The sequence below is a fragment of the Pyxicephalus adspersus genome, chromosome 8, assembly GCF_032062135.1.
Source record: "Pyxicephalus adspersus chromosome 8, UCB_Pads_2.0, whole genome shotgun sequence".
In the NCBI taxonomy this organism is placed as follows: Eukaryota; Metazoa; Chordata; class Amphibia; order Anura; family Pyxicephalidae; genus Pyxicephalus; species Pyxicephalus adspersus.
Window position 1 is genome coordinate 52,278,315 of NC_092865.1, and position 18,028 is coordinate 52,296,342.

Below are 18,028 nucleotides of genomic sequence, written 5' to 3' on the forward strand. Positions count from 1 at the left end.
AAGGTAGGGATATAAAGTAACTATGGCAGCAATGTAAGATACATTTTTCCTAATGATCACCACAAGAATATACTGTAAGTTGTGGATATTGTAATTATAGCAGGGGTTCCCTGAAAACCTTAACGTTATTTCAAGGCATCTCCCATGGTAAAAGTTGAGAAACGCTGAGGTAGAGTATAAAGGAAGGAAAGAAAGAGAAGAGGAGAGGAAAGGGGAAAGAGAAGAGAAGAGGAAGAGAAGAGAAGAGGAAGAGAAGAGAGAGAACATTGTGGTAGAGTATAAAGGAAGGAAGAGAAGAGGAGAGGAGAGAAGAGGAGAGGAGAGGAGAGGAGAGGAGAGGAGAGAGAGAACATTGTGGTAGAGTATAATGGGAGGAAAGAAAGAGAAGAGGAGATGAGAGAAGAGGAGAGGAGAGGAGAGGAGAGAAGAGAGGAGATGTATGAAGGATGAAGAAGAAAGGAACAGTGAAGTAGAGCATGGAATAGAGAGAGAATTGGGGGGAAGGGATGAGGGAGAATATGGAAGAGGATGAAAGAAGAGAGAAATAACACTGAGCATAGTATGAGATAGAGAGAATGGGAGGAAGGGATGAGGGGGAAAGAATAAAGGCAGAGAGAGAACACAGAAAAGGAGGGATCAATATTTCCCACCTAATCCCTTTTTTATTCTATCACAGCTGGTTGGCAGCTGTCAGGTTAATATTTTTCTCTTTAGGTTCAGCATCTTGAATGCAGTTTGCAAAACCATTTCCACCCCAGCCTTCCTGTGATGTGGGCTGCTGGATGACCTCTTCAAAGACAATTAATGACATGGCAGTATGAATAGAAATCTCTGGCTTTTGGTTTGAAGTGCGGTGGATTTCACACCAGCAACGGACATCTATTTCCACAATGACTTTGTTGGAGCCTCTATTGCTCCCTCCATTAAATTAGTAATGAGGTAGCAGGATCTGAGGTAGAAGATGAAGGGGGTTGAGGCGGCTTTGTTGGACAGAGGAAAGGGAATTAGTTATTGTATAAAAATATTATACGGTTTCAGATTGTGCAGTAATGCCGCAGCTATCACAATGGCCAAAATGTCCAGCACTGAAATATTTTTTTAAAGAACCATGGTGGACCTAAAGGATATCTCCAATGTATTTTTTAAAAGCTCATCATTTAAATTACTGTTTTAACATTGACCTAAAACTAATCGGCTGACATGTTTCTTTTTGCTTGCTATTTCATCTTCTGATCATGATATTTTATATACAGATCTGTTAATGTTCCCTGGAAATATGGATAGCATTCATACCTAAAGATTGTTTTATTATGCAAATTGTGACTTCTAGGAAGTCAGTGCCTAACCCAGCCCCTTCAGGTAGGGTATTAAGGGCACCCATTATAGTGATGGACCAACTACTGGTGAGCATCAATAAAACCAAAGATCTACTCCCTACATGAAGTCTACAACCCCTAAAGGGGCCAATATATTAAAAGTGAACAAGGTGGAAATGTTCCAATATGCCATAGCAACAAACCAGGTTTCTTGGTTCATTTCTGAAACCCCAACTATCTAAATGAGACCCATAAACTGCTTGGTAACCATTGGCAGGAAGGCAATTTACATTTTTCATACACCAGGCCCAAAACAGCCTACACCACTGTATATGGAAGACAGGTACACTTTGCAAGCTTCCTTTCCCCTTAAACAAAAATCTCCTTCATCCCCTTAGGATGGATCTGGAGAGGACCCTGATAAAATTCAGTCTGCTTCTGCGGCTCTCTGTTCATTAAGAATGCCACGGCCATGTGGAATAATTGGCCGCCACATCCCTAATTATACAAAAAGTAATATGATAAGATCCCCAGGTGCCTTTGAATTAAACATTCCCTCGCTACAGGAAGTTAGAATCGCAAGTCCTTTGAAAACGTCCGCTTCAGCGGCGAGGCGGCTTTTGAGTACAGAGCGCCGCGGCATCCTTTTGCTCTTTGTTAGCCTTCACGGCTGTGTTTTGCAATCAGAGAAAGCCGTCACAAAGACTACAAAGCTTGTCATAACACAAGATGACTCTTTTGTTGTTGCATGTTTTTTCTCGACTTGTCTGGGTGCTGCGGGATAATTACAGATCCTCTTTTCAGCCAACTATTTTTATTTTACTGTGTCAGGCGGTGGAGATTTCATTAATAGAGGAGAGAAATAGGAATAATAAATAAATATTTAAAACAAGTTGAAGAATTAAAGTGAACCTGTCCTTTCTACAAAGAAAAAAGAATGGTGAGCACAAATGGTCAAGAAGAAATAGAGATCATGGAAGGTGACCATTGCCTGAATCCAGATGGTAATGGGCACCAGTAGACCTCTCACTTTCAAGGTGCTATATGTATAAAATGGGGTTAAAGAGTAACATTGCTCATAAAAGTCAGAATTAACATCAGCATTTTTGTTCTTAAGACTCCAATCTGTACCTGTCCAGCTCCTTTAACCTAAAGCTGTACGGTCCCAGGTTTCAATCTTGAGTGGGACATTCTTTGCATAGAGTTTGTATGGGTTTTCTTCCCACATCCTTTCATGGAATGATTCTTCAGAATGGGTTTTGGTAAGCAACTTGAGTTTGGCATGGCTTAGAGGCCTATTTTGCCATTGGTTCTTCTAATTAAAGGTTTGTAATCTCTCACAGACCTGTAATAAATCACTGAAGCATGGCCTGTATGGCATATACAGCTGGCCACAGGCAGGTAGGCATATCTGGGAGTAATAGGCTGGGCAATATCTGCCCAAACTTGCATGACTCATTGCAAAACCTGACATTTTTTTTATCAAATACAATGGGGAACACATAATTAATGAATTCCAATAGTAATAATGAGTTTCATTAGTTGTCTGAGCAGTGCAGAAGTGATAATCATCTGGAGCATCATTTGGTTTTATCAAGGCATAAATGGTTGATCCATTGCTACATGAGAATGAATGGTAAGGCAGAGGGCTGAGTAAGGATTTCCAAGCTTGAAACCGTACCTAATAGGGCCATGGTTGCAATGCATCTTCTTTTTATGGTGTCATTAAGTTAAGAATACATTAATTACAAAGTTGGGAGTGTAGTTTTGCAAAGAAATTCTTTGGTGGTTCGTGGCTCTGGCCGGTCCTCCACCCCATGGGGTCAGGAGAAGGACCATCCTGGCGGGGCGCACCGGCCAGAGCCGCGTACCATGGCTCCTGTATGGAATTTCAGGCTCAGGGCAGTGGGCAGGTGGTCACTCTGAACACAACCTGCCAACTCTGCCATTACAGACTCATACCTGGTTCTGTATCATGACGTCACTTTGGGGGAAGTTTCTTCCCCTTTATGTCACACAAAGGCAGGGGTGTAGTAGACGGGACTCTGCATTGATAGTTTAATGACGCAGAGAAGGGCGATGGCGTCATCACGTCTGCATTGCTTTGTGCATTGTAGGGGAGATGCAAGAGGTAAAGAAAAGGGAGATCCTGCTGTCATGTGATTTGCCTGAAGACATGCAAAAAGTGTAAAAAAACAAACAAAAAAAACTGAAATATACACAGGAGAGGCTCCAGGGATGGGATGACTGGGTGAAGAGATATTGTAATTTGCATTGTCTTATAATGTGTAACCTCAGCTATATCCCATGACATCTGGTGAAGTATTTAGGCAACTGAACAAAAAGGATCGTTCTCTGTCTTTTGGATAAACACAATACAACGTTCTGAAAACAATAAATTGCCAGGGGGTTCCAAGTCAAAGTTTAATTATGTCTATTTGTTTTAAACGTGCATTGTTTAAGTGATGTACAAATAATGGAAATAATTAGTAAGCCGTTCCCCACTTATTCTTGTTTGCAGAAGGCTTCTGGTCCCCAAAAGGCTGGTCATTTAGTGGTGTAATTGATTTTATAAAACCACTTACCCCGTCCAACGTAATTCTCGCTTTATCCCAGATTAGTCGTTTAATGAAACGGAACATTGGTCTGAAATGTAAATTGCTCCATTATGAAACCTTTTACGTGATAACTACTAACATAAACTTTATTTTGTTTTCAGACATCCAATGGGATTTGAAACAATCCCAGAATCCAAATAATGCCTGAAGAGTACCGGTCATTTTTCAGCAGATACAGGTCATAAACCTAGTACATGCAAGGCCAATTTTCACTTCCATAAGAATACATTTTTTTGTATTGGGAAATCAGGACTGAATTTGACAGTCAACTGATTGCTTTTGGGTTTCTGATCAGATTTGAACAGACTGGACTTGTTGGCAAATATTGATCGAAAGTACTCAATTTGAGCAAATCCCTATATGTGGCACAGTCCCTTCCAGCAGTGTATGTGACAGGGTGATAATGCAGGACTATATTTAGAGGACAATTGTCAACCTAAATAGTGAAACTTCCTGTACCCCTACCCAATTAGCCGGATTTAATAAAGCTTTCCAAAACTGGAGAAGATTAGCTATCATTTTACAGTAAACTTGTAATGGATTTTCTTAAAGCATTTGGTATTAGTTGTCAATTGTTTTCAATCCTGGACCAGATCTAGCCCAGGATTGCTGGATCATTCAGGTTCACCTATGACAGGGGTCTGCAACCTGCGGCTCCGGAGCCGTGTTATGTTTTGCGGCTCCAGACTATTTTTCTTTAGTGGAAGAGGAGGCAAAATGGCTCTTTTCATAGTAAAGGTTGCTGACCCCTGACCTATGATAATCTAACTTCTCCAGTCCTGGAGAACTTTGATAAATCAGGTCCAATTTATTTGGGATGCAAAATGCTAAGAGCAGACCTCTCAGCTCAAATGTGACCTCCTCCAGTTTCTTCCATTTCCTGTTCCATAATTACATATCTATTTACAGAACTACAATAGACTCTCGACTATCCAGCTCACGACTATCTGTCCTCCGTACTATTCTCCCTAATTAAAAAAATAAATAATACTAATTCTCTGTGATAAAATGCAGGGGTGGTGTGGGTGGGCGTCTGCTGCAGTCCTCCTGCATGGTGCAAGTCGAGACGTGCGGGGCTCTTCTCTTCTCCGGTTGTGTGTCGGATGTCAGGGGGTGCGGCGTGCAGAGTGCTAGCCTATGGAATTGAGTACTGTATTAATAGAACTCCAGCCTATCCATTTTTTTGTTATCCGGCCTACCCTTCGGCCATATTAGGCTGGATAGTCCAGAGTCTACTGTATTTGAAAGGTGAGCCCTACATCTCCTTATTTATCATAAAGGTGACTATGACATATCCCTCCTTCGTCCCATCATTGACCCACCCCTACCCATGCAGATAGACTGAACTGAAGCCTCCTAGAATAAATAATGCAGCAATGCCATCAAAGTGGGCGAAGGGGTACTGTTCTGTATTGGCCCCAATCAATTGCTTTTGTAATGCTGGAATTTTTAGCTATGGGTCCAGGATGTTTACCTGCTATGGGCCAAAGATATTTTGGATGGTGACCCTGGTTGCATGTCAAAAGTCTAGGAGGCTTCAGGCAGAAGAAGTGTGCAGAACATCCACATAAGCAGCAGTGACCTGGCCAAGGATTGTGTTCAAGAAACAGGAAAAGATCTGGATAAAAAAAACAAAGATGGCGGCCTGAGATGGAACCTTTGGTGCAACTGGAGCGAGAGTACAAAGGTACATTGTAGGATTTGCTGGGCTTGTACCTAGGTAAATGATGAGCAAGTATACGGCATATGGCAGTCATTTTCTCCTGTAGGTGGAAGGTCCTGAAACTAATTACCATTTACTTGGGTTATGTTCAGATGAGCAATTTTTCCAATTTATACCACTATGGTTTATTACCTAGACAATGGGACAAAACTTGCCAAAGCCCAAAATATCATTGAAAGAAAAGGTGACAGTTCAAAACCCATTGAGGGTGCTGTGGTTGCATTGGGGTCTTTGAGAAGCACCTCCAGCTAGTTTACAACTAAAGTGCTTCCATAGACTGCAATGGGAACAATTTCCAACCTCCTCCTTACCTCCTTACTGCTCCAAGGCGTAAATCAATTGAAACTGAGCATCCAGCAATGGTTAACAATGTGGTTATCACCTATCTGTCTGAACTAAGCCTCAGGGTTTATATCTACTTAAAATAAAAATAGAAATAATAATAAAGATGGATTACATATTGGTTGATTTGGTATATGTCTCATATTTGTGTTTTGTCTTTTTTATTATTTTCCTTAATCTCTTATTTTTTATTCTGTGTATCTTTCAAGTACAGAAATGCTTTTCTTGTTATTTAGTATGAGTCAGTTCTTCAAAATGTTGAATTACCATTTTATCCACAGGACGGTCATTATTTCTGCTCATTTTTTTTTCCTTCTTTCAGCAAACTTCGTGATCATGAGGATTCTCTGCCTGCAGATAAAACACCGACTATTACAGCTTCATTTGCTAAATGGCCAAATAAAGAAGGATTATGATAATTTGTGCAGACAAGAGCCATGCACTGGGTCTTTGGATGGATATAAAATGTGTCTGGTGCACTGTATTGTTTACTTATATCACTGGCTGTACATATCCGAATGTATTGTATAGCAGAAAGAGAATGTGTTGTCTTGATAAAGAGAACCTGTAATGTGGAAGCTGTGCTCATAAAAAGCAGGCAGACAAATGCCTTGTTATTAGTATTGCCAGCAGTCTCCCTGCAGCTGATCTTCATACTATTACACTTACAATCCCTTGTTCTGCACAATGTGGCTCTGTGGGGTGGTGGCCATCTTGGTGGAGGCAGGGCTTTGCTTCCTCATGTCGGAGCTGTCCCTTTTATGACTGGTGGAGTAATTTAAAGAGCAACAGGAGAGGTGAAGAAACCACAGAGCTACAAAATGGATAAAGCAGGAGAAATGCAGGTCCTTGGGTACAAAGCTAACTCTCTAGAAAGGAGAACAGTGGACAGCACAGGATGGAAATCATTGATCCAAATCTCCTGAGCAGTCAGAGGCAGCAGCACCTTAGATGATCTCACACTGCAGATGTACAGCTATGAGGCTACAGGACAGTAGTGCCTAGGCAAAGGAACGACACTGCAGATTATGGCACTCACCTGTGGTCTGTGGTCGCCATCCCTGCTGCTACTCCTCCATGTCTTCCATGTCCTCTTCAGCCAATGGACAGCCACAGATGAAGATTGTCACAATAACAATGTAACAAAGATTACAATATTGCCAGGATTTAGGTCTATTCTCAGCAGTATTGAGAACAGAGCCATACCCAACACTGCACGGTGCACATGGTGCAAGACCAAATGCCTCCAGAATTTGGTAAAAAGTTTTTTTGGGAATGCTTTTTGTTGTAATGAATTTACGTCTACTTTACACACTTAGAATGGGTGTCCCCTTTGGAAGATTTCCTTGGATCACATGTTCAGCATATCAGTGCTAAAATGGGGACCATATGGATTTGTCGATAGGCATAGGGTTAGTGTTAGCTTTAGGGTAATAGTTGGGTTAGTGTTATGCTTTCAGAACACTGAGAAACAAACAACATTGGCCCTTATAGCAATTTTTTATTTAGGGACCCTGGATTATTTCTGAGCACAGACTACACCCATCTGGCACAGTTTCGACCCCACAGGCACAAAGCACTGAATAACCACTAGAAAAAAAAATTATAGCTACTTTGAAAATAAATGTTTCTATCTAAATTTGGATTCTTGTTTCCTAAAAGTAGTATTTGACCAAAAAAACATAACATAAAATAGAGCGTATTTTTGTATAAACTGTACAATCTCGTTCTTCTTCTTAAGTGCACCAGAAATTTCTTTTGAGGTAGAAAATAACATCTTCCCTTTTTTTGTTCTGCTGGAGGGAGATTGTCATTCTGTTATTTTCCAAAGGTCAGCCTGGCAAACCACATCACAGGGTTTTGTTAAGTACGCCGACTGCCGAACGTTACCGGCTGCACTTGGTTTTAAAAAGATTATGTGTTTTCAGAGATGAACAATTTGAGCATGCAGGAGCAGTAAAAGGGTAGTTTGTTCCCTTTGACAATCCAAGTTGTGCTGACAAATAGTGGTTCAGTACTGCCCACTGCAAGATGTACAAATGCTGGTTCCAACACAGTGGTGGGGGCAGCCGAATCGTTTGGGGAACTGGAATCGCTGTACCTGATGCAAGTCTGAACATAGCCTTACAGTGCCTGTGATCCAACTCCAGATCTCTACCCAAGCATGTGGCCAACCGCATCTCTGGATTTTCCCGGGGCACCAGTCCCATGACCATTGAGGTGGCAGCTCTTGGTTGGATTGGGCACCTAAAGATGTAGCAGTATGCCATTTAGCATTTAGGCAGATTGTCACTAAGCTAGTGTTGAGGCCATTGCTTCTTCTGTGACCTCCATTTCTCCTGTGATCCCCGTGACCCTAGTAAGTGTCTCCTATGACCCTAGAGCCTCTGGTGACCTTTGTGAGGGCAATAGAGTCACAGGTGGCACTAGGGTCAAAGGAATTACAGAACACTAGAATATCACAAGCAGAAAAAAAAATTCTTCATTACTGGAGCCTGTGCTGAACCCTTTGTTTCTTCTGCTTGTGAGGTCCATTTCTCCTGAGACCCCAGAGTCTCCTACTACCCTCCTACGAGCCTCGTGTGACCCTTGTGGAGGCAATAGTGTCACAGAAGACTCAAAGATTACAGGAATCTCACAAGCAGAAAAAAAGTGTTCTTCTCCAAAAGTTGGGTGGTACACTGCTGTATGACCCTTGGTAATGCCATAGTTTGCCCCAACCACTATCTTAGGCACTTTCATTGGACGGCTTGGCCTGTAAATATAGAAATCTATAAAGGAAAGGCATTTAATGTAAGAAAGAAATGTCTATATCATTGCAGGTATTACCCACATACAGGTATCAGAATACAGAGCCTGATTTATTAAAACTCTCTAAGACTGAAGAGGATAAAACTATCATGGATTTCCTAAAAAAAAAAAAATCATAAAATTAGGGAAAAGTTTTCAATAATTTACCAAATCCATTCCAGGTTGGCTGGGTCATGCAGATTCACCCTGAGGCCCAATATTGTTGGGGATGGCTGACCTTCGATCTGGCCCAACCCAGATGATTGTAATTTCTTTTCCCTGATGTGATTTTTGTCTTTGAGTTTATACTTTAGGTAACTTTATTACAAAAGAAAAACATCAACACCACTTTTTTTTGTTTTATTTCATTTTTATTGCAAGGTTCTTTGAGTTTACTCATACATTTGATGTCTACTCATAAAAATAAGACCCTATAGAAATACTTATATTGGCATAAACCATGAAATGTGAATACTGCACTGGCGAGGAAGTGGGGAGGCTTGGGACACAACACTAAGGGTTTCTGTACAGCATTTGGTGCAAGGCGAGATTTTGGCACACACAGAAAACATATGGAATCTACTACAAGCAACATCCGTGGCATTATGAACGGGTCAGCGATGTGCGGTGTCACAATGCTGGGATTGAGTGGCAAAGCCACATTGAAGTCTATGAGCCAGAGGGTTTATTGGAGTGTTGAGTGCGGTGGGCTATGGTGACCATCCTGATGGACTTTTGCTATAGAACCTCACTTTGATTTATAAAATATTCTAATCAAAAAGAATTTTTTTTTGTTTGGATAAAGAAGGGAAGGAACATATAAACCCTACCTAAAATACAAATATTTTGCTGGGTATAGTAAGCAACATCAAACGCCAACCAAACAACATTTTCATCCTGATTTCCTGCAGCCTTGTTGAAGCCACTTCCTGCCTACATACACTCCAGCAATGCCTGCATGGCATTTCTCAGGGTGGGTATACTGATTGTGAGAACAGCGGACCATGCCACAGCAATGTGCATCAGTGCAGACACTTTTTGTCCACTTATACAGATAAGACATAGAAAATCTTATATTGTCATGAATCTTGGCCAAGCTGGCAGAGCTTGACAAAGGGATGCAATGAAGAAGCAGGATTGAGAGACAAGGGCACAGTATTGTCACCATATAACTAGAACCTTCATGGTGTTTCAAATTTTAGTAAAAGTTGCAGATTTAAATACAAAAATAATTAAAATGCTGTTTGAAATAACAAAAACAAATTAAAGTTCATAGGATTTCACAGAGATCATGTAACGTCTACTTTAAAATCTCCATCCGGGACTTTGACGTGATTGAATCTTCTCAATATGAAAACAGACAACAATAAAACAGACAGATATTTAAACCTTTTCCAATGAAGCAATAAAGCTGAACTTATTTATATCCAGCAGTGTGGACACCATCTACTGTACTAGGGTCTAACTCTTCCCAAATCTATCCAAATCAAAGTTTTACTAACACTTAAAAAATTGAAGAAATGTAACTATAAATGCAAATACCAATAAAGCTGTCAAGTGCAGGATAGTAGGGTGGGCAAAGAAAAGCATAGGATAAAAATGGAACTTCTTTGCCACTAAATTCCTCCTGTGTGCACTTTCTCCTCCCACTACTAGGGGTCAGACTACAAATGTCTATATAGGTTGTCATTGATAGTTGGGATTGGAGTGACTCCCCCCACAGTCCTAGAATTTGCTTACTAAAGTACTTTATTGTAGTAGAACAGGAAAAAAGTGCAATATATACACTACACATAATTTCCTGCTATTTATAGATTTAAATGGAGTTGATCATAAAATGTAAAATACTGAAATTTAAAAACAGTACAAAAGCAATTAAATACAATAGTCAAAAGTCAGTTATCTCACCGCACAATCCACTAAATGCCCAGATACGTTTGGCTTCTATGTGTTAGGGCACCATGGTTTTGAAAAGATAGGCTACTTTAATGATGGGCTTGTTTAAATATATAAATAATTGGAACACCTTAGTTTTAGCTTGTAGTTATTTGATAGAATGTTTTTGGACAAAGAAAAATAACTATAATTAAGTTTGAAGATGAATTCAACCTCCACAATGACATTCATTTTTTTTAAATGCTTTATCATTTTATAGGATGGAAAGTTTAAAGTGCCAGTCATCCAGCTCTCTGGTGCCACCTACAGTCCTACGACTGACAACAAAAGTTAATGGCTATTAGAAACACCATGAGTATCCAACGGTGCAAATACATTAGGAAGGGAGTACACACAGCATGCATGGAGGACACTTTATATCACACATTAAAGGCTGGTGACGTGCAAAGCTAATCACAGAGGGCGATATGAGAGGCTAAAAAGACGGAATGAGCCAATGGCTGTGCAGCTTCAGTGCGAGGTAAGAAGGCAGCATGGTTCCAACCCGCCAGCAAGTGGACTCTATATCACGTGACACTCACAGGTAAGACTTACAACTTTTCAGGAAACTTTTTCTGGACCAACAAAGCTATGAAAATTATAAGGTACCCATACATAGGGCAAAAAGCGCCCACAAGATAAGCAAACGTTTTTACACAAGTGTCCTGGGATTTGGGGCTCCTACGGTTGGCTTAAGCATTGCAGTCTTGTTGCTAGATCATAGGTTTGGTCTGGCTCATATTTTTGCAACATTGAACCCTATTATGGCCCATGGAGCTGGGATAACTGCCCCTCCTTATTACCCTTCTGGCCATATGACTCCTGTGTCATGCCCTTTAATTGGAATGTGATGCATGGATGTTTAGTTAAAGGTAGGGTACCCAATGGTAAAAGATGCAACACCCCCTTCTGCTCAGTGTCCGGACCAAAACCTGATCCGATCTCCAAGGGGTAGACAACCAATTACCGTGGTCTGATCTGACCTTGGAGAACCTTTTGCACCCGTGTATGGGTACCTCAAAACCAAGCCAACATTATCAAAAAGTCTGAAAAAGAAACGGTGTTGCCTACAGAAACCAGGAGTTGCCCTTCAGCAAAGATGGGAGCAGTCAGATATGCCCATTCCTTTCTCAGGCTCTATTCCTGTTTTACAATTCCACACATTAGTTGTGCTTTACTGCTTCATCTTTGAGTTGGCTGACACACCTAAAACAATGCATCCCCTATGTGGCAGACATCGTATGTTAATGTTAAGTGAGATTGGGAGAAAGAGTAATTTTACTGAGAGCTCCCCCTAGTGGTCAATCGACACATTTCTTTTTTTATTATTATTATGAAATATGTAAGAAAGTCTTGTAAAAGGTTTATGGTGAGAAAGCAAGGTAAAAATTAAATTAATAGCTTAACATATGCAATCTTTTAACAGCTGTAGGAAATAGCATTAAAAAATCAAATTAGAAAATACTACAACATGTTTTTATTACTCATGCTTGTTTTTACAATGCCATACTGGTTAATGTGGGCAACATTGACAGTTCTCATTTCAGACAATTTGAAAAAAATGGCTATTTTTAGTCAACCATGAGGACTGCAGAACAGTGATGTGTCTGTATTACACAGAACAGCCAATCACATTCTTGCTTTCTTAGTTCACAGTAGAAAATAAAAGGAAGAATTTGATTGGTTGCAATGGGCAACGTATGCATCCCTTTCTTACAAGTCTTACATAAGGCCTATTGGATGGATAGATATACAGTATATATATAGGATATAGATCAATGATTTATACACATATATATATGATATAGATTACTGATTGGTAGAACTATACCTACAAAAATACTACTCTGTTCAACAAAAATAAATCCATTATTTTACTTCCCTCATCCATTAAGCCTTTTCGGTATGTTAGGAGTCAGCAAAAATTCAGTATTTTCGGGTTTACAGCTGAAAAGTGTATCTAAACCATCCACTACCCCCCACCACCCAAAAAGATAATATTTTTCCTAAATACTTGGTATTAAATAATTGATACAAACATTTTGAACTATTTATAAATTATTCCCCCCCATCAATTCGTCTGAAATTCGTTTCAGTTCCTATTAAAACAACGACTCGTTCTGCCACCTAGTGGCCAATTGTCAAAGTGTACAGCTGTCACAATTGGAAATGCTTTATGTATAAAAGAAAATTATGGGTGAATTTAGACAGGGAAATAATTTATAAATACACCCCTTTGTAGGTCAAATTCATGTTCAAAGTAATAAATTAAAATTTATAATAAAAAAAAAAAAGAGAAGTATAATAGGTAGGGACTATCACATGTTGTGAGAAATTTTATTTGTAGGTAAAAGTAATTTTTTTAAAATTCTCTATGGAAAACTTGCACCTTGATAAAGAAAAGGGTGTAACAGATACACCCCAGAGAAAGTTGCACCCCAAATCAATATTGCATCAATTAAAGCTCGGGGCTGATCCACTCCTCAAGTATAAATTGCCAGATCTTTGGTAGCTGTTGAATCTCATTCCCAAAAGACTGATTTACCTGAAACCAAGTTCTATTTGTTACAATTATGGATTTCGATTTTAAATTTGCAAAAATTCAGGTTTCTAAGGGTCAATATTTACTCTAAGGGTCAATATTTACTGTACACAGCCCCATTGATGTACATTGCACATATCCTTTCCCCAGCCTAAATGGCTTATACATATATGAGAGTTTGCAAATGGATTTTTAGTTTCGTGGCCCTTTATCAAAATAATTGTTAGAGAACAATCTGGCAATGAGATCATTACCCCAACAATATTAAGATATTAAAAGCCTTTCTTGTTCCAGGAGGCACAACCTCAGCTTCATTTATTAAGATTCTTTGTTAAGTAAATTCTAATAGCAGTCAGGCTGATACATTTATACATTTATAATTCATATATTTAACCTATATGATCAAGTTTGATCCAGTTGTAGCCAATGCCTTTTATTAGGATACATATTGCAGCGATCCATTGGATCACAGACATTTTTTTAAAAAAAAGGAGATAACTCTTCTGAACCATATTCAATTAAAAAAAATGGCTATAGTACTGCTTCATACCCATTTCATTTTGACATATTTAGGTTCTAAAGCCCTAGAGTTTAGTATAGTGCAATTTACACAATGGCTCTATTTATCAATAATTCCCTCCAATTTGCTGGTAAAATTTGAGTCCTTCTTATTCTTTTCCTATTGTGACAGCTGTGCATGTTAAGACGATTGGCAACTAGATGGCAGAACGAGTCATTGTTTTAATAGGAGACCTGTAGAAATATAGAATTTTCAGAGAATTCAGCTGGCAAGTAATTTATAAATAGAGTCCAATATAGCCTAGAGTATGTGGACACCACCTTTAAAATATCCAGTAAATAGATCCTAATGCTACAACATACAAAGCCATTTTAGACCATTGTGCACTTCCATCTTTAGGGTAACAGTCTGTTTTAGCATAACTACGTCCCCGTGCACAAAGCCAGCTCCATAAAGTCATGGTAGAATATGTTTGGTGTGGAGGAACTTTTTGGGTAAATGGGCACCAATTCAAACAGACATGCTCAAAAAGCCTGCTGAAAGCCATTCCAGAGACTGGTATAGCCCCAAAGAATAGGAGGGGGTAATAATGCCAATTGTTTTCGGTTCAGATATCTAGCAAGCTGATAAAGGTGTGATTATAAGATAGCTACAATAATCTGATCATTTAGTGCCATATAATGTAACTACCATGCAATCAGCCCCTTCCATAAAAAGCTGCTGGGCAGGTATTGTGCTGTATAAATTAGCTGTAATTTATAAAATGATTCTGCTCATCCCAGAGGATGGCTAGGTCACCCTTTTACAATACATAATATAATACAAGTCCTATTTTAGGCTCCATTGTTCAACTCTTTATGGCTTTGGTTTCTCCTTATTCTAGAAATAATGAATTAAATAAAGGAACTATACAAGAAGCCCTTAAAATCCCCTTGCGAAAAAAAAAACATTGTTTAAGATTAGATTTTCCAAAGGATTTGCAAAATTTTAAATCAACTATGTGTGAAAGAAGGTTTACAAAGATCAGTGCATCTAGGTAGTAATATCTGACTTGATTTACTATCAAGAATATTAATGAGACCCCCCCCAAGTATGGAGACCATTGCGAAGCCTTCATATTCAGCTGCTTTCAACATACCTTTCCCTAAGCATACAAAACCCTTCTTGAATTTTTGGACTTTTTATCAAAGTTCAACAATTAATCTCTCATTTCATCTCAAACCCATGTTCCCCTTTCTGCTCACGTATCCAAATAAATATTAAAAAATTCAGGGTCTGAGGTGTCTTGATTTGCAAGTTTTGATTAGAAGCCTGGATCCCGTGCTGTACATAAGGCAAGATGGCGTCACCCAGTAAGGAATAAATGGGACTTTGGGGATGGACAAGGGGTTTATTCATTGGTGAGTTGGTTATTTACTGAGGTTTGGTTAAAAAGTTTATTTGTCATAAAATCACAACATAGGCAATCATTTTTGGCTTTTAACATAATGAAAACACAACCCATTATTCCACTGGTGACCTCATAGGCACAATTTATGCTTCAGCAAGGTCATTCACCCCTTGTGAAATTGGCGCCATAATTGTCCACTTCACATAATTGCTGCTACCAAGATTTGCAGTCTACTTTAAAAACACTTTACGTTCCTAAATACTTAATGCGTTCTAAGAAGAACACCATAAAAACATTTTATTATCCCATTGGCAAATCCACTGAGGTGCTGTCTACTTATAGGTTGCTTACAGCTTATAATACTGCTTCTCACAGCTTCAGAACATACAGTTATTTTAAATACTTTAGAAGGACATTGGGGAATCCTTGGCAGAACATTGAGGAGAACATGGGGGAAAGAAAATGTAAAACTGAACATCAATTATTAGTTTTGGATCCTTGTCAGGAAATTAAAGCCATTCTCAAATCTCATCAAGCAGATTGATCAATGCTTTCTTCTAAGGCAGCCAATTCCCTCTTTTAATCATTGACATATCTAAAGGTACTTCTGGACATCACATAGGACAGTCCAACCACTTGGACAGAACATAGCGTGAATGTCTCCAATGTGGACACAGACAGCAATGAAGGCTGATATGGGGCACAGGCTTAGACATCATATTAGTAAAATAGGGAAGGGTTGGGTTGATGATTAAAATGATATGTCACACAAAAGTGGCGCTTTTTTAATAAGGGGGCTTTGTGATTAGATCAGAAAATCTTATTTGCTTGTGACCTTTCTCTTTATTGCAGCAAGAAGAGGTACCAATTTCCCACTGTGACCCAAAAAACACCATTGGCACCTTACTTCCACACTGCACACAACCTGGCCATTGAGGCGATGGATCTCACATGTGATGTAATAAATTTTGTTGTAAGGTTGGGAATTATAGTCGCCCATGTGGTAAGAAGTGGCTCTATAGGAAGAGGTACCCTCTATGTGTCACACCATTAAGTGGACTCAAGTTACTAATGTGCAAGATATCTTCATCCTCACCACTTCCTCCCTTGCCACCCCTCAAAAAGCTGCACATATACAAAACACAGAATGGACGGCTTGGCACTAGGCATATTAAGAAAGCATTACTGGCGGCGAAAGTTGCCCTCAAGGCCGGCTTAGATCACAGTCTCGAACAGGGTGGCTTTCTCCTTATTGAGCGTGACCAGAGAATCGGGTGGGAGCAGCTTGGTCTCTGCTTCGGGGGTGAGATATTCAAGATGGTGGTGACCCCACACCGGGGTGGTCAGATGGTGCCAACGCTGCCAAGAAAAGAAGAATAATCAGGAATTCTTAGCAGTCGTTTTCAATCAACTAAAGAGAGTTACTGTTTTATAGACAAATGTAATGGACAATAATATATGTATGCAGCCCTTATTGGATCATGTTTGGGGCAGAAGTACACCCATCACAAATGGTATTTGAAGATGCCATCTTTGCTTATTTTATCAATGAGGGTTAACCTATAATATAACTAAATACCTATTTATCTGATATATTCATTTAATTTAGCTTAAATTACTTAACACCTGACACTTTATTAGGTCAGTGATCACTGTGAAAAATCATTATACTAGCAAAAGAATAAAATTATTTTATAATTACATGTATTGCTTGCATTCTCATATAACAATTAGTATTATTCACAAAAGTAACCCTATGAATTGAATCCTCAGGCAAAGCTCTGTTTGCTTTTTATTGCTGTCTAGGGCTGCATTGGGGAGATTCCCCTTTCTTCTGGACCCTAGGATAGGCAATGAGGAAAATCTCAATCCAAATCTCAGGATAGGCGGACCTCTGATGTGCAGAATTACAAGAAGCTGATTAAAATTATAAATTTTATTTATAAAGCACCAACACATTGCAAAGCACTGTATAGCAAATTGGGTCTGCAGATGACAAATCTGTATACACAGCATTTACATAGGGAAGGAGCCCATTAAAACCCATGGAGTCAAATTCAGGTAAAGCTGGGTCTACACGGACATTTTAAAAACACATTTTTAACACGTTCATGTTTTAAGTGCTGATAAATGCAGGAAAACACCCATTGAAATTTTTTAATTGTTGCAAGCATTGTGATAGATAACGCTCATAAACATGCCTCGAGGAAACGTCCCGGTGTAGAAATTTATACCATTGGAATGCATGGGAAACAGACTTTTAAAGCCTCAGGTTAAGTGCTGGGGAAAACGTTCCTGTAGACTAAAGCTACGTACAAACGTCAGATTTTTATCGCCCGATAATCGGCATCGGCCAATTATCGGGCGAAAATCTGCCGTGTGTACAGTCGGTGTCGTAAATCGTCCGGACGACCGACCTGCCGGATCCACGGACGATGGACGACAGCCGATCCTAATGAAAGGGAAGGGGAGAGCGCGCAGCAGGGTGCCGCTCCGTCACTCTCCCCCTCCCCTCTCCATAGGGCATGAACGGTGCTGTATGTACAGCACCGTTCATGCATCGTGCACTCCCTTGTCGTTGGAAAGGATCGTGAAAGATCCTTTCCAACGACAAAAATTGCAAGTGTGTACGCAGCTTAAGGCTAATACACAGCTTCAGAGCACAGCAAAGAATACATTTATGATGATATAGACAAGATGTATTAATGAATACAAAGTTGCAATATTTAGACTTTTTTTATCTGCCTGGACTTCAGCTTTTAACCCTTCATTTTCCATTGTTGTCTGGTGTAGCAGGATGGAGTGGAGATATTCTATGCACGTCTGCTTTAATGCCAGATCCCCTTATTCTT

General features: G+C 39.5%; 1 protein-coding gene across 1 annotated transcript in view; it reads right to left on the minus strand.

Annotated features, from left to right (window-relative positions):
* Positions 1–9,138: 9,138 nt before the first annotated feature.
* Positions 9,139–18,028, minus strand: part of LOC140337460 (sodium- and chloride-dependent creatine transporter 1-like) — a 45,035-nt gene continuing 36,145 nt past the window's right edge. Inside the window, exon 13 of the mRNA XM_072421209.1 lies at positions 9,139–16,535. Coding sequence (XP_072277310.1) covers positions 16,392–16,535 — 144 coding nt within the window. The 3' untranslated portion in view covers positions 9,139–16,391. The remainder of the gene's footprint in view (positions 16,536–18,028) is intronic.